At 42.5% G+C, this 25390-nt stretch overlaps 1 protein-coding gene across 3 annotated transcripts in view; it reads right to left on the reverse strand.

Annotated features, from left to right (window-relative positions):
- NRP2 (neuropilin 2) overlaps nt 1-25390 on the reverse strand; it is a 172254-nt gene that overhangs the window by 17037 nt on the left and 129827 nt on the right. For 2 of the 3 annotated variants that reach the window (XM_086955302.1, XM_086955305.1), the window contains exons 11-15: nt 24817-24930; nt 21834-21974; nt 16586-16851; nt 13448-13544; nt 11885-11929 (exon numbers count right to left, since the gene is read on the reverse strand). In XM_086955302.1, the coding sequence (XP_086811428.1) occupies nt 11885-11929; nt 13448-13544; nt 16586-16851; nt 21834-21974; nt 24817-24930 (663 nt within the window). The remainder of the gene's footprint in view (nt 1-11884; nt 11930-13447; nt 13545-16585; nt 16852-21833; nt 21975-24816; nt 24931-25390) is intronic. The other variant, XM_086955304.1, reaches the window with a different exon arrangement.

Genomic DNA, 25390 nt, shown 5'->3' on the forward strand with positions numbered 1-25390 from the left:
AATGTGTTCTTACTATAACACTATTGATAACCCTACCTCTAAACCTTATCTATGGTAATTTATTTTATAATAATATTTTAATTTTATGCAGTTTTAGTTTAGTTAAATGACATTCTGTTTAAATGATTCTTATTGTTACTTACCTAAATAATATATCTAGTCAATAAAATATATAAATATTTATAACAAATATTTGAAGTAATTATATGTTAATAAATTTAATTGAAAATATTACGGCACCCTTACCTTAACTCTAATTCATTCTCAACACTTTCTGTGATCATAATTAATCTTGTCTTTAGTTATTTAGAGTAAATTAAAGGATCTCAAAGGTACTTTTAGTGATGCAGAACCCTTAACCTAAATCCAATACGAATAGTATTCTTAACTAAACATGGTTTCATTTTTAAAAGAGTTAATTAAATAAAACATAATTATACACACGTTAATTTGTTACTTTAATTAGATATTTCGGATTCCAAAAGAAGAAACCTTTTCCATAATCATGCAGCAAATCAACATATACTCTAACCTCCCTAATAGGAAATTATTATTAAATAAGTATCAATTTAAAGCATGTTAAATATTTTTTTCATATATATTTAGTACTCTAACCCCAACCTAATTCTAACTCCAGAAGCCGTGAATAGAAATTATTTTATTCAATAAGCACGGGCAGAAGAGGCACTGGTGTGGATGTAATGGTCCAAATAGGTAATACTGTTGCAGAGGTAAAGGTATCTCCCCTCTTACATGCTCAAGTCATCTCCTATTGTCTCAGAAAATGCAGAATTGTGTTACTCTCTGGGTATTATAGTCTGCCTAAAACCATTCCTAATATAACAGCAGAATCAGTTTGTCGTCTCCAGTATTAACAGATAGGAGAGTTTCTAAGGCACTCTAACCTTTTCTAGATGCTTTCTCTCCCCACTGAATACATTTTATAGTCTCTGTTATATTAGCTTTTAATACTGAGTTACACTGCAGTAAGTGTTGCCTATCACTGTATCTAAGTTGGTAATTTGAATTCCCTTCTTCCTGCTTTCCTTTAGTCTCTTACCAAGTTGCATATTGTCAATTATATTCTGTCTTTTGGACAGTATTTTAACCTTGCCCTGTACTGATACCTTTGATGAGTTTTAATATTTGATTTATTATTAGCTTTTTCTTTCTGGCCATTAGGAACTAAGTTCAAAAAAAGAATATTCCCTTATACACAATGGCTTGCCATACCAACCAACCAGGAAACCAAGGATTAGGAATGTGGGCACCAAAGAAAAGCATCAGCATATGCCCTCATAGTTTATTTGATGTAATTGGCAGATTGTTCCTCACCTATGGTAACTTCTACACACCTATGAGGATCGTTATTAAAAAAATAAAAACAAACCTTGCTGCCAATAGCAGAATGTATGTATGTTGAGAAATAGACAAGTTCTAAAATCTATGTAAGTCTCATAATTGAGTGATAATTCATGATTTGTTTGGGTGAGACACTGCTGCTTTGGTTTTTAAGGTGGCAGAAGGTACTTGCAATTCTGGAAATGTAACTCTACATATGTATGTATGTATGCATAACGCTCCTCTCCTACTTCAAAGAAAGCCAGCACCCAAGATAAGTATAGTTCATCCATTTAATTGCACCAAAATAGCAGGCAATCCGATAAAGAAACATCAAACGGCGCTGCTTACTACCATATCAATATATTAGCACCTCTGGTTTTCGACGAGATTTGTTTCAGACCTCATTAATCTGCCCTAAGCCCCACTCCATTGGTGAAACTCTACTCGTGCCTGGGGGCTAGCCGGTATTTGTAAAGCAACACAAAAGAAGGTGTTTAAACTGTTTAAACCGGCGGTAGCCATGGCCCCTTTACATGCACCACCAATGCTAGGTGCAAGCCGAGGACACGCACCTTCTTTTGTGTTGCTTTACAAATACCCGCTAGCCCCAAGGCAAGAGTAGAGTTTTAACAATGGAGTGGAGACTGGGGCAGCATAATGACTTCAGACGCTGAGAGTCAACAGACTCTCTTGCTGGGTCCAGCCATGTTGCTAGAAGCCCCTTTTCATTGTCCCGGACTTTGAACGGTTGTCAGGAGCAGGGCACCGGAAGCATTGGCCTGGCGGGGAGGACAGGTACCAGACATTATACTGTGTACCAAACTGCAAGAAGTGGATATGAAAGACTGTATATGTACAGGCTATGCTCGCAGTAAGAAACAATATTGGAAAAGGACTATGTTTGCCACAATAACAGATATAATAATTATGGAGTGATTTTCATTGCACGGCATTAATTATGAAGAAAAAATTAATGCTTTTATGCCCAAGTGACACTAATGATTGTGGGATCAAAAATGCAGGTTTTATTGAACTGCTGGAAATGTCAAAATCCGTTGTTTATTTTCACTGATCAACGAGCATAAAATGTTCGAGTAGAACAGCAACTGGTCAGGCGGTTTGACCAGCCGAAACGTGTTTCTTCTAAAGCCAGAGCTGCTAATATGTTGAAATGGATGTAAGCAGTGCCAATTGCTGTTTCTATTATTGGATTTCCTGCTGTTTTAGTGCAATTAAATGGATGGACAATTACCGTTAGCCCATATAGGGCGAGATGGAATAATGAACTTTTAAAATGTATTGAGACATTAATGCAAGTACAATTGATTATATGAACAGTAGAATCTAATAGTTCTGCTGGATATATGTATCACGCATTGTTGCAAAATGGTGCTTATATTTACGCTTGCTGATACACTGATGCATTTGTCCTTTGTTGATGTTTATTATTTGTAAAGTGATCACGGGGAATTGAGATAAAATAATGGCCGCGTTTGTCGCGCCCTTGTACCACAGAGGAAGGCGAATGCCGAAACGCGTCTGGTGCGTTTGAAAGTCTAATAAAATCCTTGACTTTCCCCCCGCGAGTGCTGTGTCTCTTTTGGAATGAGGAAGTAGACAAGGAGCGTGATATATATATATATGTAACCCAATGGCGGTCGGTAGTTATAGTTAGGACCTAGTTTCCACAGGAAAAGCATTTTTTGTTTTGCTTATAACTTTGATGCCATTTGATCAACCTACAAATCTTCATGAAATTGTCAAAACTAGTTTGCCAGTCTCTTCAGCTGCTTTCTGGAAACCCTTGCATCAATCCGTCAAGCGGGGGCAGAGAAAAAGAGGGGGTCCCAAAACATGTTTACCCCATGCAATTTCCCAGAGGAATTTTACACAGGACTACAACCCAAACTGCTGAACGGAATTGCACCAAATTTGGCATAAAGCCAGGTCTTGGTCCAGGAAGAATGTTTTTTGTCATTTGGTGTTTATCTGTTCTGTAGTTTTGGCGTTATTAAAGAAAAAAGATTTATGTATATCTAGACACACAGATAGACATACCTATCCATGGTGGATACATGGATCCACTCGCCAACAGCAATGCCGTGATTGGCTGACCGCAACTTGAGAGAAAAGTTGCACCTGACATTTAGTGAAATAGGGTGTAAGGGGTCCAGATAGCAGTATCCTGACTCCATGGAGGGGTCTGTGAGGGACCAATACTGGGGAAGGAATTGTAGAAAGATTTGTTTTTGGGGATGCTCGAGGATCTGTGGATCCACAGTTGCTCTTAGAGCAGCCCCCCATGTGAGTCTGCAGAGGATCTGCAGAACCAGACCTCAATTTAATAAAAATACACCCATTCACACACCCACTTACACACCAACACAACCACTCACACACCCACTAAGACATCCATGCAGCCATTCACACACCCACACAGACCCCCAGTTCACCACTCATACAACCATACAGCCACTCACATACGCCCTCAAAGACCCAGAGAACCACTCACACATTCACTCTTAGACCCACACAGGCACTCACACACTCACCCAAACAACCACTAACACACCCACTCTCACACCTGTACGGCAACTCATGCACCCACTCAGAGACCCACAAAACCACTCACACACCTACTAACAAACCCACATAGCCAGTCAATCATGTACCCAGGCACACATCCACACAAACTCTCACACATCCACTCACACGCCAATACAGCCACCACTCACACACCCACTCCGAGACCCACAAAATCAGTCATGAACCCAAACAGCCACTCACTCACCCACTCAGATGTCCAGAAAAACCAGAAAGCCATTCACACAGCCACTTACACTCATACAGCCAAACACACCCACACAGAGAATCACTCACACACCCACTCAGACACACAAAATCACTCCCACACCCTCATGCACAACCATACAGCCACTCACACACCCACTCAAAGACCCCCCCAGACCCACATAGCCCTCAAAACACACTGCTATTTACCCCACAAATTAAATCACTCATGCCATCCACTATTATATTATTGATATTATCACTGCAACATTTGCTGTAAAATTATTGATAAGAAAACTGTGCAAAGCATTGGCGCAAGTTATAGTTACCTTAGGGCAAGGCTTATAGTTGGTTAAGTATAACTGCTGAATTTCTATGGTTTTGTGTGTGTAAAATCTGAACCTAACAATAATGTCCCTGTAACTTTTGTTTTCTAGTAAACTTCTACGGTTTTTATAATTCTATTAATTAACTATAATGTCCCTGTAACTTTTTGTTCCCTGAGAAATATATAGATAGATAGATAGATAGATAGATAGATAGATAGATAGATAGATAGATAGATAGATAGATAGATAGATAGATAGATAGATAGATAGATAGATAGATAGATCTTCTGTGGCGTGAAAAAATACCTAAAATGTTTTAGGTTCATTTCTCAGAAACTACTGAATAGATTACACCAAATAGTGTGCTCTTCTTTTGGAGTGTGTTTTATTGCCATTAGGTCAGAGATTCCATATGAGGAGTGTGTTTTTGTTTCACTAATAAATTTCAGGAATCTGCACAAAACGTCTGACAAATGATGTTCATTCACCTCAGCATTTTCCTGGAACATTTTGTGGTCATCCACCAAGCAAGAAAAAGGGGCTGGTCCCAAAACATTAATCTCATATTAATTTCCAGAGGAAATTTTGGAAATCGATACAGAAAAATGGCTGCATAGAATTACTTTAAATTTGGCAGAAAGAACTTTACTCAGAAAGCGTATTTTCATTATTTGTTGCAAATCCGTTCAGCCATTTTGAAGAAATTCACATTTAAAGAGGTGTTCAGATGTTCAGATTAGGTACTATCTGGACTGTTAGTGTCCAAATACTCTCAAATTGGACACTTTAAAGGGGGTCTAGCCAATCCTGATTGACTGCCACAACTGGAACAATATGTTGTGGCAGTCATTAGAGGATTCAGGGACATGGTTCTGGCATTCTGAAAATGAATTAAAAACATATCAGGGGCTAGGGTCAGCACACCCAGAGCTCAAGGGGCATGTGGGTGTAAAAAAGGGACACCCCACACCCCTGCTTGGCTGATACAACATGGACAACATGTCGTAGCAGCCATTACATGACTCTGGACCCCACTGAAATGTGTTCAAAGCATGTTTAAGAGGTTGACTAAAAGAAGCAGATATAGATGGTTAAAATAGATTTTAGGTACAATATAAATCATTTTCTGGTGGTACCATACTAATTTTAAGATTTCTGTGATTTTACCCTGCGAAAAATCCTCTACTATGATTTGATAAACCATGTTTCAGAGAAATCTGATTTCTTTCATGATTTTCTTGTAAAAATTATGGAAAAAGCTTCAGAAACTAAAAAAAGAGCACATTTTCAATAACTTTACACAATCTTCATCAGCCATGTGAGAATAATGTCTGATATTCTGAGCAAACATTTACTTCCAACTGCAGCAGCACTACCTTTCTCACATCAGTAAAACGTTCTCATGCACAGGCTGCAACTTCAACAGCAGCAGCAGTCTGTCAGCTAATGTCCAAGTGTTCTACTGCAGCTTTCCACAGTGCTCTCATGAAAAACTAGAATGCTTACATTCTGTATATATGACAAAAGCATGGCATACCTGAAGCCATAGTGATTGAATCAAACCTTTAAAACCTAAAGCATTTCCTTCGGAAATGAACAAATGAAGGGATTACTTTTATTATAGAAATTATGGTTAGTGCTCCAGAGATTACAGGAGGGCACATTTTCTATAAGTGCTCAAATATCTCCCTCATCCATTTCAGTAAACACTTCAGACATGCAAACTGAAACATGTACTTTCAACACCAGCATCAATCTGTCAGTTAGCTCCCAAGTGATCAACTACAGCTTAACTACAGAGTTCTAATGGGCAACTAGAGCTCTAACATTTTCTTTTAATTTAAAGCCTGTCCTAAAGAGCAGATTTAAGTAAAATGACCATTGAGATGTTAATGCAGGCATGGAATTAGAGTATTCCAAATGTGAGGGGGGGTGTGGGTTTGTAGTATTTGAGGCATAACATATTTTAAATGGACTAAAACTAGTTAGAGAGACATCTGTATAAGTACAGCATCCACTTTCCACATCTGTTTACTCCTCCTACCTATTTTTCAGCCACTTAGAAAATAATTAGGATTACATCACTTTATCTATATACATACATATCTCGGCGTGGATGGCACTGTGCTAATCCTATGCTTAAAGACTTTTGATAGAAAAGCAGACATTTGAGGTGAGCAGATCTAGAATGTCACTGGTGTTGAGAGTGCTCTATACAGGGGCTGCTTTCCACCTATAATTGAGAACTACTCAGAGTTCTCTGCTTCTTCTTTTTTGCATTATACATACATATATATATATATATAAATACATACATATATATATATACACACACATATATATTTTCTTATGACATTACTCGATCATGCGAATTATTGGAAACTGATTATGTCTTGCAAGGGACTCACGTCTGAGCATACTCTGCCACACTTATGGCGGCCAAAAGCGGTACAAAAGGGGGTGGTGATGGACGGAGCATCTGAATCAATCAAACACTCACACCCAGTCAAAAGTGTGGCAGGGTATGCTCAGACGTGAGTCCCTTGCTCACTTTGCCACTGGATTCAAGCAAGCCGGGCTGAAGACAGCTGGAATGCCAGAAACCGGTCCTCGGAAGCTTGTTTCCGGTCCAGGGAAGACATGGCTTTGCAGTTCGGGCTGGAATGTTCCCATGAGGCACAGGGTCAGACTGATTTGCATATAGCCATGTCTGAACTGGGGTGGCAGAGTGGGCTAAAGAACGGTGATGGATTAAACCCAGATCTTTTGACTGGGTGTAAGTGTTTGATTGATTCAGATGCTCCGTCCATCACCACCCCCTTTTGTACCGAAGAATCTAACTCTGGCAGAAAAATGATACATGAAAAAGCAGCTCGTCTGAGGCTTAATGTCCTATGTCATCTGCAGGCCAAAGTGACCTTGGAAGCAATGAAAGATATATGTTCAAATGAATAACAAAACAAGAGCCCTTTGGGAACCAGACACAAAATTAAATATAGATCAAATGAAGACGGAACCTTGACCTGTCAATGCTGATAAGGGAAAAAGCCAAGGTCTGCCTGTTTGTGCTGGGCGCTCATGTGAACCGACCGTCAAACTTCCCTTACTCAGCACCACCTCTTACCAAGAGTGTGGGAGAGGAGAGGGAATTCACACACCACTGCCTTCCTGACAGGGCAAGGCAACCACTTGATTATACTGTCTCTAGTTAAGTCAAGAAGGAGGAGGAATCTTCAACCCCCTCATTATATGAAAATCCTGTAGAAGCTGCAAATGTCTTCTATTCCGCTTACAGGCCCCTTTTGTGAGCCCCCGCCTCATGAAACACAGAACCACATTAACTGGTATTCCAATCTATGCTTCATTTTAGGTAGAAAATTAAATAGTGTGTATGTTTATGAAAGGTGACCCTCTTTTCAACTAATGCTTCAGTTTCAACATGCTACGTTTGCCATATCTGCAGATAATCATTATAGAAACAACCTAATAAAATACAATATACTGATAAATCAGAACAAGTCAAGGTTCTGCTAACTGAGGATGTTTAAAAAACATAAACCCAATTTTGCTGAAAGACAGAATTACAACTTTGTTAGGGGAATGGAGCTAAAGGGAACCATGATCGAGCAGGCAGGATTTCCTGTGAAAGAAGCCAGAGAGAACAGTCAAGAAAGAGGCTGCCGAAACTGCGCCAAAGTCCACGCTCTGGGCCACGGTTACTATACAGAACAGAAAGATGGTGGACTGGGCAGACTGCTATGGTTTCTTTCACCACACCTGACAAGGGGAGTGCTTTCCCTTTTAACATTAGAGTGTTTCGATACCTGATTTCAGCCTAATCAATCTATTGGGTTATTTGGTACTTTCGCTAGTTCCTCGCTTCTGAATGTCAATACTTATGTACATCTTCTCGTTATACAGGCTTCTCATTCTTTACTTCCCTTCGAAGTGAGGTGTTTGAGCAGTATTCGAGGACAGCCATTGTGTTCCAGAAGTTCCACTCAGACAATGCCTTGTGACCGGGCAGTAGCTAACTCTATACTCTTCATCACACCTGTACACTACTTATGTTACGTGTCACTCTTTGTCACTTGTTGCATTAACCTAGAAGGTACTACAATTTGTGCATTGTCAACATTGTTGTGCCTTTTTTCGGGGTAAATTTGCATCTGAAGTTGACAAAACACCCTTTAAAGGGAAAATAGGCCATGCCTTTAAAAACTAAACTTGTTTTTAAATGCCTTAATTAAATAATTGCATATATACTGTGCTCTGCCTAAGCACAGAGCTTTTCCATGCCGTGTCCATGTTGACGGGACAGGAATCTCTTCATATGCTTTCCTGAAAGACCATGTTTAAAGCTGCTTCGCTGAATAGCTTGTCTGGAGCAAGAAACAAAGCCTTTCAACTTACACATCAGGGATTTGATGGAAAATCCCAATCATATAAGTTACACAGATATAGCGATCCTGATGAAATAGATGCATAAGAAAAGAGACCGTAAGAGCAAACTCTTGGCTGCTCTTCTTTGTGATGTAAGAAGACAGAAACTAGCAGATGCTCAAAAATACACAAATTCTGAGTAATTCACAAAATGTAGTGGCTACAAGCTGAGGAAAGCCAACCCAGTTACACCTAAGTCTGTATTGGTGGATATGCGGTGGAGGAGGAGTGGCTAGGGACGGTGAGAATTTTCCTTCCAGGGATAATAATTACACGTTGGTGCCCTCTGCTCAAGAAGTTTGAAGGTTAACACTCTGTCTGGAGGGAGGTTAACCATGGTTAATTGCCTGCTCCACAATTATGGGCCTGGGATGAAGGCGAGATTTCACAATGAGAGGAAATTCAATTAACAGTGGCTCAAGCCTGACAGCTTGGGAGCAATAAGACTGGTAGCACCTATCCATTTAATATCACCAACATAGGCAAATGGACAGACCCACCCTCTTGGTTGCTTCAAGACCCTGCCACTTCAGCTAGAATGCAAGCAAACATCACGATTAGTGCTATCATTCAAACATTTTGACTGCCTGAGCCAATCTGACTAATGCTATTATTAGAGTTCATATTGGCAAAGGCTTGCGACCATTAACCTCTTGAGTGCTCGTGACGAGGTCAGCTCGTCAAGAGCCACGGCGCTCCGGTGCTCATGACGAGCTGAGCTCGTCATGACCGCGCCCGTTAGATGGAACGCTCGCACGCTGGGCTGATTCCCCTGCTGTGCTGACCGTTCCATTGGAACGGGCGTGGTCATGAGGAGCTCAGCTCGTCATGAGCACTGGAGCGCCGTGGCTCATGACGAGCTGACCTCGTAATGAGCATGGGGGCGCTGTACACACCCCTCTTGCCCCCCAGCAAAGCGGGGGAATCCCGCCAGCGGCAAAGGGGTTAAATAATCGAAATAACAAGTATTGTTATTGCGAAAAAATAAATAGTATTCATGTTTTTACTCTGGGAAGCTGATAAGTGGGGTCGGTTGTGCAAGGCTAGGTTGTACACACATGTTACAAGTACGCATTTCACCCATTCAGCTGTCTTACCGTGTGCACATAAGTCCAAGAAGAGGCCATACTCGTGAATGGGAATTTGCCCTAAACCACCAAAAGGGTAACAATTATGGTAATGTAATAGAATGTGTTCCTGAAGAAAAATGGCAAACAGGCAAAGCTATATTGCTGCCAACAGCATAAAATCAATGATGGCTGATAAATCGGGCAATAAAAGAATATATTCAGACTATGAAGAGAGATAACATACAAAAAACTCAGCGGAATTTGTATGCCACCTGTTTGATTATTGTACAATCATTATATTTTCCGCAAACCTTAGCAGCACATCATGGGTCAGATGATAGAAAGGCCAGTAGGAATCTCACTGGCGGAATTGATATTGAGCGTCAACAGAAAATTACCTCCCACAGCAGAAGGAAAAAAATTAATTGGGCTGTAAAATCCATTTTGCTGCATAACCACCAGAGGTAGATGCATTAGTAAAAGGAGGATTATTTTAACTCAGGCAATCCAAATTCAAATCAAAATTCAACTTGAAAATGTTTGAAGTAACAAACCGAAAAAGACTCACTTCATGAAAATGTTTTTTTTTAAACACAACCTTCTAAGTCCGTCTGCAGCCTGGGTGATTGATGGTCAGTAAACTCTCGTGCAATAATTAAGGAGTTGTTTGTGTTATAAGAGTTCTTATCCCTAACTCAAGAATCTATTGTTGGTGAATTTGTACCCCCATTCCTGTATGTTTATCTGCTAGAAATGAAAGAACATATGTATTCAGCTGATTGTTTTCTGGTATTTTCACAGCGAGTAGTAATTGCCGCTGGTTGTGTGTTCCACCCGCTGAGATCAATATCTTCACTGCCACAGTCTTTACTTTCTGTCCGAACAATAATTTATCAACGTTAATACTTCTATTACACTGAGGAACCTCGTCTCCAAGGAGAATGTACACAAATGAATTTATAAGTGAAAAAGGTAGGTGTATGTACGTGAAGGGGAAAGTAATCAATAATTCGCATTTTGATTTTTTTAACATGTCATACTATATTCATGATCACATAGATCATCCATCCTAAATTAGAAGTTGATTTTTTTGTAATAACAAATCTGACTGATAGACAAAAGGGCTTGAACCTGCAACTTAGGACCAGTTAAACTTAAATGTGTCAAACTGTGCTCCATGAAGATATTATATTACTTACCTTTAACAATGATTTTTTTTTGCAGCATACTATAGATTCAGACATTTCGCATACATCTCACCACCATATAATGGAGTTGGAAGGTGCAACCTAAACCCCTTTGACTTAGAAATGTGTGTATTTGTCACCAGAACCCTCAAGAAAAGGTTACAACTCCTAACACTAAACCGTTTGTGACGCCAATAAGAGATAAAGTGTTTTTCTCTCCCTGCCACCAGACTCACTAAGAAAGCTTTTGATTCCGGGTGCACCCCATAGAAAAAGTATGCATTCTATATTTAATGACCATCACATGAAACAAACTTTATTCCTTCAACATTCAGCCATCAATATTTGACGCATCTTCACTAGAAGCATTTTGCAGTCTGAGGGCAGTAAAAACCTCCAAATTTACAAAAAGGCGATAAACACGATCAAGCACTCCATGCAGTTTTTACTTTCTACCAGAACAATGTGTGGTTGTTTGTAATCCATTATAACTTTTTCTAAAAGCATGGATTCACATTGTATGTGTAATATCTATGCTTGTTAAAATCTCTGAGGGAGTACAGCCTTTGGCCAATAGGGGAGACTCTTGCAAATGGCTTTTGGAAAGACCATGTTCTAAATTGAACAACATAGCTATAACATCAATGCAACACAGACATGTTAAAAGCAAAAACACGTAGGGGTGGACAAGTAGGTAATGAAAGAAAAGGGTCTAACTTACCTGGGAGGTATGGAGAGGTCACCCAGGGGAAACTTGAAAGAGGTTCTAGGAAAAAAAGAAAAAGTACGGTACGGGTTACAATCCGCGAGCTGTGAAAAGTTTGGACATTTCAGATCTGTGATTGTCATACATGGACAGAGACCAAAAACCATGAAACCAAACGTCAACAAATGCCACGCAAATTAGATAGCCTCAGGGGGCAAAAAGGATAGACTAAAAAATGAGTATCTGACAGTGTTTCTCTTCCTCCCAGGCTGCTTTTAGCTGCAGCTCTGCTCCATTTGAACACTTTGCAGTGCTCCCTACCAGCCCATCAGATTACCAAGCGTGTAATGTCCACTGGCAGCTCAGTGTCCTTCCTCCATGAGTCTCTTCATAAAAGCAGGATGTGGGCGATGGGGGTCAGAGTGTCTCATCGAAGCCCTGGCATTTCTCCGCTTTGTTTTTTGCCTTTGTTACCTAATAACCACCTATGCTCTCCAGCCCTAAAATAGATGCAGACTGCCAGCGCGAGGACAGGCTGTGCAGTCACCTCTGATTGGCTGGATCCATCTGTGCTCCTCAGCAGCCTTTCCAGGATTAAAGATCAGTCCAAGGGCTGACCACATAATATTCCTAGAAATCTACCTTCTGCAGTGCTGAGGTGGCGTCGCCCTCTTACAGGCGAAAGCCGAGGTACTCAATTTGGAGATACAATGTTCAGCTGCCAATAACCAGCAATAGAAAAATGTGAACATGGTGAACGGCAAAAATCTATTTGAAAAACATCCCTCGGTTAATCTCCTTTTCTTGTCAGACTGTTTTTGAGCAAAAAGGGAATAGGTTCACACATCAATAAATGTATTATATGGGCTGTTAAACCTACTGCCTGCTTTTCTATATATATGTCTTGTTTCTCGTCTTTTAATAGTGTGAGGCTTCTATTGATAACGATATGCCACTACAGTTATTGATTTCTTTTCTGCATGCAAATTGGCGAAGCAAGGTTATGTTGTCACTGGAGTGCAGTGTAATAAACCTCAAGAACATATCTTTAAGCGGCAGGGGTAAAATTGAGTGGGAAGGTGCCCACACAAAGATACAAAAACATTAAGTAATCAGTATTCCCAATTTTTACCCTTCATAACTTTGGCAAATGTTTTCCTGAGTGTTATGAGTTAATTTTCACCTCAATATGAGATACCTTTTACTCCAATCAAAGAACAGCCAAGATGGAAAATGTCTGCAGAATTTTTCTAGAGAATTTACCTTTTGTGGCATAAATTGTTGCAAAAATCACAACTTTAATGCAAATGGGGCAAAGCATAAAACTGCACCCATCCCTATTTTATGTTGTTGCTGTTTTTAAAAAAATTGCAATATCGCAAGCCTGTAGTTAATACGTACATAAGCATCAACAAAACAGAAATGAGTAGCATGAATACTTTTGTATAGGTCAACAAAAAAGACAACATGAATTCACAGGTGCACACAGCCAGGAGACAGAATCACCTGATTACAAAGTACAGAAATCATATTTGGGGGGAAAAGGCATTGTAACACTGACGCGAGCATCAAACCTACCCATACACTGGTCCAAGGCGATTTTGCTGTCTATGTGGATGTCATCAACTGCAACCTCTCCTGAATGTCCTCTGCCTACAACTCCCTCGATGACAATCTACAGGTGGAAAATGCAAAGTACAAGGTAAGGGACAGCTACCAACAATAAGAAGTATGTGCAACAATTAACGAGTAATGACCTACAATTCAAGGCCTACATTTACAGTATAAGACTGTCTGGATCGCAGTTATAATACAAAAGTAACTATCAGCAGATTTGCGAAGAAGTGGCCCAGCGGGTAAGTTGCTGATTTCGGAATGTTGAGACCTGGGTTATAATCCCAGCTTCTGCACTTGACCAAAAGTTCTATTGCTAGGAACATGTGACTTTACTTCCCAGGGCTTCAAATTGTAAATGTGAGATTAAAAAGTTGAAACTCTGCCCATATTGCGCTAATACAATTCAATGATCCCATCTCATCCTAGTTTCTTGAAAGTTTGTTTCAAATGGACCATTACACACACAGCTGGGTACTACAACCATGAGATTCGCCCCATAAGATAAAAATGTTTTCCATTGAGCACGCTGCTGCTCCAGGGGACATATTTCACAATATAACAAAGACATAAAATAAATAAGAATGGTTGCCATTGGTTTAAATATATAACCTGGCAGGTTGGCCCTTTGTTGGGTGGTGGCAAGGGAGGTCTACAGGTGGTGTTTTTCCTCTTTTACTCCAAGCATAGGATAGGCCACTTTGAATTCCCATCCTCCATGATCCGCACTGCCACCACTCTGCTGGTGGCTTTCAAAATGTATTTCTATTTCATAAGACACTGTGGCTAGTAATCATGCCACTCTCAGTATGTCTAACACCAAAGTGCATCGAAAACAAGGCAAAGACAAAATAAAACTAAAGATGGTGACTGCAAAGATGGCCATAGTCAGGGCATGGGTTGTTTGGCAGTCAATTACTAACTTCTGTGGTCCTTGCCCGAATGTACGCCATCATGAGGATGATTTCACCAAAGCTTAAATATGTAACCTCAGGTTACAGCTAAGGTAAATGTTCATTTTTTTTACCACTGGACATACATTGATTTCTTCCCACTTAATAAATTTAGATTGCAAATCGTTTTGCTGCACTGTGATGTTTTGGAGGCCCTGAATGACGACTTACTGTCCCAAGTGTCCAAAATGCTCCAGCTAGTTCATGATATTGTACTGAAATGCTGAAATATGTGTTTTTGTTTCATTTTTATAGCAGAAACATGGCCTAAAGAACGTAGAGCTCTTTACAACAAATTAAAATTATCATTAAGACTGTGTTTACTAAGACTGCACTCAGGAATTTACAGTGAGGACAGAGGTTTGCCAGAGAAATGTACAATTATGAGATATGCCACTTCACAAGTCTGTTATCTTAGCCATAATCAAAGCATTCCACTTTTCAAAAAATGATTTGGTGAACAAACTATGTGATGCGGTAGCCAACACGTTCTATTTGAACTCTAGTTGCATCCCTGGGGTCTTTCCCGCTGGTTACTGAACGTTGTGTTCTGCAGAGAAGGGGGTCTGCAATCCTTCCAAAGTTCTGTACTTGAACATTCCTCAGAGCCTACTGTGAGGTCATCAGATCAGAAACCTCCCCACTTGTCTATACAGTCCTATTTAAAATGGCTACACTGACGAAGTGTGCATAGTTTCTGAAAAGTTTCATGCTCAAAGTGTTGTAAACCCCTGTTTCTCTGGCGCCAGGCTACAATGTGCAGACCACAGCATGACAAATGATTTCATAATCGCCAGTTATTGTGGGAACAGTCCACACAGCCAGTTTGCGCTGCTCCACACGCTTCCATCCGCAACCGACATGTGTCTTTGGGGAAACAAGGTTGGCCAAGTGGTCACCCTGCCAGGAGCTTCTCAAGTGTGCCCTTGGCAAGGGCTGACTATGCTGTCTACGTCCTTCTCCTCTATGCCCAAACAATCATGGCTCCCCTTCTCCTTCACCTACAGCTAGGTGTGGGGCAGTGAGCTCTAAATCCACTTCATAAAAGTAATTGGCAACAGTTAGTTGTTCCTGTCACATTCGTGTAACCAGTTATGTGTGCCAAATTAGGGATTCAGATAGTTTTTATTGAGCGTAGGGGGAAATGAAAACTTCGAACCTAAGCTATTTTGGCATTTTACGCATCTTAAATCAGCAGTGGCACACGGCCACGCTCAAAATCTGGGATAGTTTACAGCGTGGAGTAGGTCAGCAGAACCATAAAGCACAGCTATAAATTCTGTAAAGGAAACGATCAGTTACAGGAATTATGAAGGGAGGATTAACTCTTTCAGATTTTGACGCTCTCTCTCTCATAACTGTAGTATACAGGAAGCGTCTGTGTTTTTTCCTTTAAATTGAGAAGTATGTGTGCACACTGGAAATGTGTTGCTTCCTTGCAGGAGAACCTAAAGGGGAAGTAAAAACAAGTCTGGTGCATGGCTTGCTTTTGTGGAGGTGTGTTGTCAGTAGATCTGCAACGTCAGTTTAAATAGGTTGTGTGTTTTTTGAGTGGGTGAGACCAGCAGGTCGGACAAAATTGTGTATGTATTTTCCCTGTTATTACAGGTGCTCAACGCCTAGTGAATGGTAGTTAGCTGATGCCTTGATGACCAGTTAATTGCAAATTCAGGCTTTAGTGGATGTCTGTTCAGAGCTCTGTCTTATCTGGTCCTGTTTTGAGTGCATTTGAGTCTGTTATGAGCTGAAAACTGCCACAATAAGGAATCTGACCGACTTACTTACTGGCACAATAACTGTGAAGTGAGGGTATCATTACTGGCACAAATCATATTCAAATCCCTCTCATAGGGTAATATTTTTAGCATGAGAATGTTTCGATGTGGCGTATTTACTCATGCAATCAATTTCAGATGATGCATAAATATTGACAGAATACTTGCCCAATGGGCACATGTCAACTGACACAATAATTCACTAATTGAGCTTTAATTACTGTTCACAAAGCTAGCATTAATTACGGAAAGTACTAAACGCCACTTTTGTTTCTTAGGTATCACTTGATATATTTCTGCTAGGACATATATTTTCAATAAGTTTATTCCCAAGTCCATTAGCTATTAGGGGTGCTCTGCGCATAAAACCTCACCTGATATTCGTGCTCGTAGCTAGGGAGCATGATCCGGCCATCCTTCCATTCATGACCTTGGTCTTCCTTGATGATCCACAGTAACTTGTTTTCGTGGCTGGATTGCCGTAGAACCCGCAGGGATCCCCCGCGGCCTCCTGCTGCCTGGTAGCGGAACACCAAACACTGTGCACTTTTGGGTGAGAGGATCTTGGGGCTGATGAGACGAGCACGTTCCCCTTCCCTTCTCCCAGCATTGGACAAACGTATATATTGGTTACTCTCTGCTGTGGAAGACGTGGAGGAAAGTACATTTAAAACCATAGAGTAATTTGAGGATTGATGGAGATATCAATGCTTAATTCATTTCAAGCTTACATTTGCAATGTATTTATGTGATTAACCTATGGCTACATCTTACAGCATGAGCTCATCTCAGAAAGCATGATACTGATTTTAACCCCTTCTGTGCTCATGACGAGCTCAGCTCGTCATGAGGCACAGTTGCGCTGTGCTGATGACGAGCTGAGCTCATCATGACAAGCGTGGTGCTTACACGCGGGGCTAATTCCCCCGCTGTGCTGAGTGTTCTGAAAAACGGGCGTGGTCATGCAGCGCCACCGTGCAGCGTGACGAGCTGAGCTTGTCACAAGCACTGTGGCGCTGTGCGCGCCCCACCTCCCCCCAGCGCCGCAGGGGAATTAGCCCCGCGGCGAAGGAGTTAAACCATTTCTTGGTGCTGCTTCCGAAGTAAGAAATACAATCTTTAAGAATTTGAGAAACATTCATACAAAATAACGTCAATAAACCCACAAACTTAAGTCTTCCTATCGGGGATCTAATTTGAGGCTACATAAAAGGGATCTTATCACCAGTTCCCTCAGTACAACACCAGACTGCTTCCTAATTGCAAATATTTTACATGAAAATCACATTTGCAGTCTATAAAAAATGCACAGGTTGGATTTGCTTATTTCTTGGAGCATATTTCAAAAGGGCTGGAGGATCAGTGCATGTGTAGCACTACTGGTACATGCACACATATGTAGGAACTAGGAATCCATATTAACTAGATGACAGTGCGCAGTGGCAGAGAGACAGTGATCCGCAGAAGACCACGGGTCTTTGTATAAAGTCACAGTACATATAAATAGGCTAACATATAGAAAATATATGTATTTGAACACCCAATCACCATCTTGGACCTGATGTACACTCAGTCCTCACACTAGACAGGGCCAGGTATGGAGGGTTGGAGGTTGATAGGAAGTTTGGGAATTTACACCAGTTGCACTGAACAGTCCATCCCACAATCTGGTTGTGGGACAAACACAGTAAATAGGGGCTGTTATGAAAAGTTCACCTTAGCAGATATAATGAGGAAAACACCCTGACTGAGAAACACCATATCTCCGAAGAAGATCGCTCAAGAAACTGATACCATAGGGTTTAGATTTAGTCGCAACGGATAATTACCAGAGTCAAAACAAGGGGAAAATGTGCGAGCTTAAGACAAACATCTGGAAACAAAATATCCTCTCTAAAGGCCCTTCTAAAAAAAAGTCTTTTCATCTAAACCGCCTTTCAAGCAGTTGATATCAAGTTACAAAGTGATAATATTTGAAAAAAAAAAGTTTTTAACGAGTGCTCTTACACTGCATAGTTGTCGATACAATTTTTGCAAAATTTATGTTTCAATTTCACTAAATAACTGTGCAAATGTGTGCTTTTATGTTAGAGAGGTGCCCAGCTGTTACATGCAAAGTAACACTGATGAAACACAGAAATCAGGCCTTGCTTCGGCGTTGTAGCTTCCAGCAGCCTTGAACTTCATCATGGGTTGTGCCCCATTTCAAGGTGACACAGATGCTTCCGCTCACCCTGCACTGCTTGCCCGGGAAGACTTTCATCGAGGAGACCACCAGGGAAAGAGGGAGCCCTTTCTTCTCGCCGACGTTCTGTGGGTTTTATAACTATGGCAGGAAAGATCTGAGCTTCTATGGTGTGACCATGAAACCATCAGAGAAGCAAGAGAGCTGAACCCCAACAATGCAGCTATTCTGTGCCCTCACAGAGGTAACAAGAGGCGCATTCTGAACACGAGTGCCTCTGTTTTCAACACCGTACTGTGCTTTGACACACGAGCTCCTCAGCAGTTTCACAGCTTCTTAATTGGAACAATGCAGATAGGCGAAGTCTAGCTTTACTGTTTTCAACAAACTATCTCCGTCTGTCTCTGTATCCCACACTCTCTCACTCTCATTTCATGTTTCTCTATAAATTGAATATCTCTATCTCTGATTCATGTTGGTAGTGTATATGCACAAGCGCACACAGTAATATGCTACTTATTGTCATTCCTCAGTGGGAGGTAGTGACAGGACTCGTGAGAGGCGCAGTCTATAGGGGGTAATAGGTCTTATGACATGGGCTCAGCGCTAGTTTTCGCAGGAAGGTGATGGTGACATGGAATCTGGGAGGCACCAAGTAGCGTGTCTGAACCATGGTAATAACATGGAATTTGACATTTGCGCTGTCATCATAAAAGCTTAAATGTTTGTTTACTGGTACACTTGAATAACATAGCACTGCTCTTTAGGCCTCATTTTTCTTCACTGGCAATTCATGAAATATCAATAAAGAGCGGCACACACAAGCGGTTTATACCCCCACCCCACACCTACACACACACACCAACGCCCATATAAGGGACCTCTTCTGTGCACTTTAAGACTGTATGACTAGCGGCAGGGTTTGCAAATCACTCGCAGGGAGCTTGTACGTGGCAGTCCAGCTCTACCGCCCTCAGGAACACTGAGGCGTCGGAAACCCGCCATATAGTCCGACAGATCAATCCTTCTCTGCGCAGGAAGACTAGAGACTGTCAGAGGGCTCGGAACGGACCCCGCGCTGTTAAACACGCACAGCAAACGGCAGGTCACGTCTTGAAGAAGCCCAGATATTATGAGCAGCTCCGTGCAGTGCTTCTGCAAGGAGTCCCCTGAAGGAAAGGGCAATTATCGGCCCTTAAGGGAGAGGAAACGTGCACGAGCCGTCCGCGTTACACAAACAGGCCTCTGCCTTCTTGCAGCAGCCTCATTACTGTAATTAAGCGTTATTACTCCGCCGGTGACAGGCAGGGAGCGATTATCCGAAGGGGCCGCCGGGAACGGCTTTCTCCCGCTGCCGGGGGCCATGTGGCTGCTGCCAGATAGGAACAATCTTCCGGCACTTAGACGCTGCAGGTAGGAAACACGCACCTGTGAGGGCGCGGTCTTCGGGGAGCATGAGGTGGGTTTGCATCAGTAGACAATGCGCCCGGCCTCGCGGTGTGTGCCCGGCTCCACCCTGGGGTCTGACTGGAGAGGCTTTCTCTCAGGCAGGGTTAGTGGAAAGACTTTCGAAGTCCTTGATAAAGGACAATGACGCCCCCCCTCACTCATACCCCCCACTCCCCCTCCTCCCCCCCCCCGCCCACGTGATGTAGCCAATGGGACACATTTGGCTCTTCCAGGGATAATTTTCCTGGCCCTGCTGGTGTATGGCCCAGCTCTGGAGCCAGCTTTGCTTTCAGGTGTGCCGGGTGGCTGCACGCCATATGCAACGTTTGCTTCCAGTTGTCTTTCATTGAAACCAGGTTTATCCAGGAGCAAAACATGAATCGAAGAGTTCAGAGGGGAAAAATAGAAGGAGGCCTGTTGCTAATTAAAATAAAGTCAATCTGAAAATACGCCTGGATCTTAAGAGATTCAGTGGCTCACAGCATGGGGTCTGCTGGACTCCACCGGTTAATCTACAAACTTTGTAAACTGATTGTGGATCAAGACGTCGGGTGGCAGGAGTATGCAAAGTATGTTCATGAACAAAGGAACCATGTTGCAGAACTGAGGGGTGTATCCATTAGAGGTAATGGGACTAGCGCACCCTGGATGCACTTTGAGGAGAGGATGCATCCCTCTCACCGCTGGCAAACCCTGGCACCTCTAAGGATGGTGCTGGTAGTTACTGGGAATGATTTCTGTAAAAGAGCCTGTGCAGCAAGGCCTGGGACACAACCGATCTCTCTTTGCAGTGTCCCTCATGACACAAGCTACTTTCTCTTTTGCTACTCCCCGCCCCCAGCAGCAGCAGCAATGGCCAGATGTACTTTATTTTTTTTATTTTGAAAGTTTTATATAGCGCGGACAAGATCTTTGCAGATATCAGAGCGCTTTGAAATTGCATGTTTGCTGTGTCCTAATAGCGAAGTTTTAGCGATTTGCTATTAGGAAATCTCAAACTGCAATCTGCAACAGTGTGTTTGACAATGTTAGAGATTTGTGGTAGGTCGCAAATGGACCAGCCTCATCACTATTCATGAGGCAGGTCGCAGTTTGTGACCCATTGTGAATGGCTACAATCACAGGGACCACCATGTCAGTGATTGCCTTTTAAATGAAGGAATGTTTTATTTTTTTTATGTAATGCTGCTGGTTTTCCTTAACCCATTCGCTGCATGCGTCAGCCAACGGCCGTGGCGCGCACCACCTCGGTAGTGCTGCACACTTCCGTTGGCCGACGTGGCCCTACCCACTCATTCAAACCGCCACACCACTGCAGAATTCGCGCTTCGGTTAAGCGGTTAGAGGAAAACAGGATGCATTTAAAAATATATTATAATTAAAAGCTACCTTTTCATTTTTTAGGAGCAGGCAGTGGTCCCATCCTGCTCCTAAAAAATGTTGGAGCCCCATTCACAAAGGGGAAAGGGTCCATTTGCGAATGGCTTGTAACTGCAAATCTTTTACGAGCACATTCCTTGTTCCAAAACAATCCTACATACCAGTGCGACTCGCTATTAGGAAGGGACACTTGCTATTAGGCAGGGACGCCCTCGACACCCACTTTACTAATAGCAACTCACAAACCCTATTTTGGGAGTCGGTAATAGGTTACCAACTCAGAAAATAGGGTTGGTACATGTCAAAGAGCACTTTACCGGTTGCAAACAAAATGCTTCGTACATCTGGCCCTTGGTGACTCTATGGCCAGAGGAAGAGGGGTGTTTGCTTTTGTGAAGGTTGGGCTCGTTGGAGGTTGGATGTCTTCACGTGCTGGCACGTAGGGACGTAATCATTGAAAAGGGGCTAGAAAGAAGAGGGTACAGGAAAGCTCTCAGTGGACATAAGATGTCTGCAGCTGGTGCTCAGACAACCGAGCTACCCTACTGGCTGTCTCCACTAAGCCTTGTGTGTGCGTGATGCAGTGGACAGAGCACAGCTGCACTTACCAGGGATGGATTCGGAGTTACTGATCCAGGGGTTCCTTGACTGGAGGGACCACCTTCCTTCAGCCGTGTGGTCATGTGACCACGTGCACAGGCTCTCCTGGCTGTCGAAGTTGCAGTTGAATCCCGCTGGTAACTGGGAACCTTATGAGAGAACAGGGGAGAAACTTGATCAGAGAATTTATCAGCTGAACCTAAACTCCTTCAACAAATCTCAGAGCCTGCAGCGACGAATAGACCAAGGCCGTCCAGTTTGTACTTTCCACGCGCCAGTGGGTTCCAGGAGAAAGTTATCATTTACAATATACCCATTGACTACCACACACGCTAACTAATCCACCATGAATTGAATCTGGCACTATGAAACCCTTCGGGGTTTGCAAGCGCTCTACAAAACACATCACGCCATTAAAAATAGACATAATCACAAGGTCCCACTCTCCTGAGTCACACCACCCCCTACCCTTCCCCCCCCCCACACACACACACAGCCTCGCCCAGAATTCACAACCCAAAACTAGGGCCTACCACCCAAGCACTAGGCATCCAAGCTCCAGCTCCCTGACATCTAAGAGACCCTGCCCAGCCCCGTCTGCCTTTTAACAGCATTTATCCCCAACTCACCCCTTTTCTCAATAGGCGCGCCCACCTCTGATAAGCATGGTACTCTGTGCAGCCTGGGACGCTATGGGGAATCCGTAGTCGCCCGGTGCCATTCTAATGCCAGAAGGCGCTATACCTCAGCTAATAACTTAATGAAACGTAGCACTACATAAGTTAACACAGCCCAGATGCTGATCGGTGACAGTGCTGGGCGATAGGGCAGGGAGGTGATCTTAATGCAGAAGGAATTAAACCTGACCGTCCCATGAGCCCTCACAGAGCCCAGGTCTGCCCACGCATGTCTTTGAAATGTCTCTAAAGGACAGACAGGCTGCCTACTGGGGGAGCCAACCCTTTCAATGCCTCTTTGATAAGCCCCGTCACCGCATCCTGCAGGGGCTCCTCGAGACCCCCTGACATTTCCGCCACTAATTAGTGCTCTTTTAAAGGCAGCTACACAGACTGTTTGGCTTCTGTGTCTGCCTGCTCACTTCCTCTGCTCTTTCCCACATTGCTTTCAACCCCCAATTAAAAACGGCAAATGAAGCTTTCAACATCGCCACGCAAGCCCTGCCCACAAACATGGCTTCTTCTGATCTTTTTTCAATCACACACGTGCCCACTCCTTATGCACCCTTCCCAGAAGCAGTTCTTTTTTTTGCTCTTTTATTTTGGGTATTTTGAGCAGCAGCAGCAGGACATGCTCTGCAATGAGAGAGAAGAGGGAAATATACGTGTGCTCCTGGGCCCATTCAATCTCTGGCCTCTTTACTGACGCTGCCAAGGAAGCAATATGGATGAATGTATGCCCATCTAAATTTAGTCCTTAGATCCTTTCCTGTGATAGACTAAGGGGCTGGTTAAGGTCAGCTGTATATTGTTGATCAGACAGGACAACATGAAAAGTCTGTTTTTCTTGGTCCGATGACACTTCATCCAGCCTTCCAACAACAGTGTAATCAAAGAGCTGCCAACAAATGCTCACCCTACCTGTAAGTCATTCATGAGCTGGTAAGCACTGAATGCCAGAGACCGACCTGGTGATGGTTGGGTCTAAAAATACATTTTCATTTGCAACGCTGGAAAAAACATGTCTACTGAGCATTGGCAGGCAGTCGAATTATGGAAGTCAACTTTGACCAAATGCTCACCATCAAAGATCAACTCAACCAATTAAAAGAGTTGTGAGTTCCACAAGTACTGAGCAAAGCCCCTAACTTGACACAAATGAAAAGGGAATGGTCGTTAGAACCCCTATGGGATACTGAGTGGACAACTGTAACCGACTAATGGAGGGGCCCCCAAACCAGTGCTTTAAATGGGCCGGTACTGTCCGGTACGGAGTACCAGCACTTTTTTATTTTGAGAGGGATAGTACCGGCACTTCTCGAGCGTGACAGAATACATTTAATTGGAGAGTACCGGCACTTCTCAGAAACAAGCAGGTACTCTGGTATAGAGTACCTGCACTTCTATTTTTCCATTTCAAGCAATGCCACAAACGTTTAAGTCACTTACTGATCAGTGCCTTAAATGGGCCTGTAGTCCGCTACTGAGTACTAGCACTTTTTTATTTGGAGAGAGAAAGTACCTGCACTTCTCAAGAGTGACTTAATACTTTTAGTACTGGCACTTTGCAGAAAAAAGCAGGTACTCTGTTACAGGATACCTGCACATCTATTTTTCCATTTCAAGCACTACCACTACTGTATCAGTAGTGATACGGTACATATCCCTGTCTTCTGATTCCTTCACTGGCTTCCCATCACTGAAAAGGTAGTGCATAAATCATCATTGGAATAAGCCCAACCTACTGGCAAAAGAAGAATTAGTGGTATCAGCCATGTCGAACTGTACGATTCCTTGCCAAAGTCTTGAAGACAACCACTAGGCGCGGCAAAGCACTCTCAGTGGCAGGAGGCATATTTTGGAATCGACTACCACAATGTCCCAGGTAGATCACATGTTTGAGCAGTTTCACAAAGAGATTAAAATCTCTGCTATTCAGAGATGATTGCTGTGACGTGAACCCACCCAACCGCAAAGCGTCTTCAGGCCAGGATGCTTGTTGGGTGCTATATAAACACATTAGATTAGATTTTAGGCTGCATCCTTCAGTTTGGACCATTTTACTTGATTTTGTTTCAGATGTTACCACAAGCACACACATGTAATTGACACTAGCCTAATTAAAGGATTTATCTCATGATTAAAGGAAGCCCTTTGGGTTTGTTTTGATTGCCGCGCAGGAGGACAGAGTCTCTAAAGCTTCATGATAATAGAGCGACAGATGCTGTCGCAACAGTAGGGGCACCAAGAGACATACACAAACCTGCAACATACAAACAAAATGGATTAAACACAACTGCTGAATAAAAAGTACCTTCGTCCCCACAGCTATCGCCACACTCCGTCGTGTATTCTTCGGTCGGATACTGAGTAGTGGTCTCTTCGAACATCAAGGTGGGCTTCAAGGTCTCCGAAGTGGGTTTTACGTCTAAGATAAGAAAAAAAGAAACACTGAAGAAGGAGGCAATGCACTATTTTCGGAAAAGGCTGGGCTGGTAGAAGAGAAAGCCCATGACTGAGCACATGGAGTCCTCCTAAAATGACGTCACATGCCTGATTTTACCAATTAAAAAAACAAAATATGCTGACCTAATAATGCCAAAATAAAACTTGTAAGGAGGTTCTCTATTTGATTATCTGCCAGGTTTGTGACATCGCTACATGTTGCCTTTTGGTCAATCGGGATATCCCTACAACCACAGGGGGAGCTGAGAGGGGGCAATGAAGTACAGGTTGAAGAGCAGAAACAAAGAAACCTGTGCAGAATGTGAAGGCTTACATGTTATTGTATCTTAAAGTTATTTATACAGTGCTCTATTGCTCAGCAGGGTCGCGTGGCTCTATCAAAAGAGCGGGGGAAAGAGCTCTGCCCATGATCCGAAAACTGC

This window comes from Lissotriton vulgaris, chromosome 2_1 (assembly GCF_964263255.1).
Source record: "Lissotriton vulgaris chromosome 2_1, aLisVul1.2, whole genome shotgun sequence".
Classification (NCBI taxonomy): Eukaryota; Metazoa; Chordata; class Amphibia; order Caudata; family Salamandridae; genus Lissotriton; species Lissotriton vulgaris.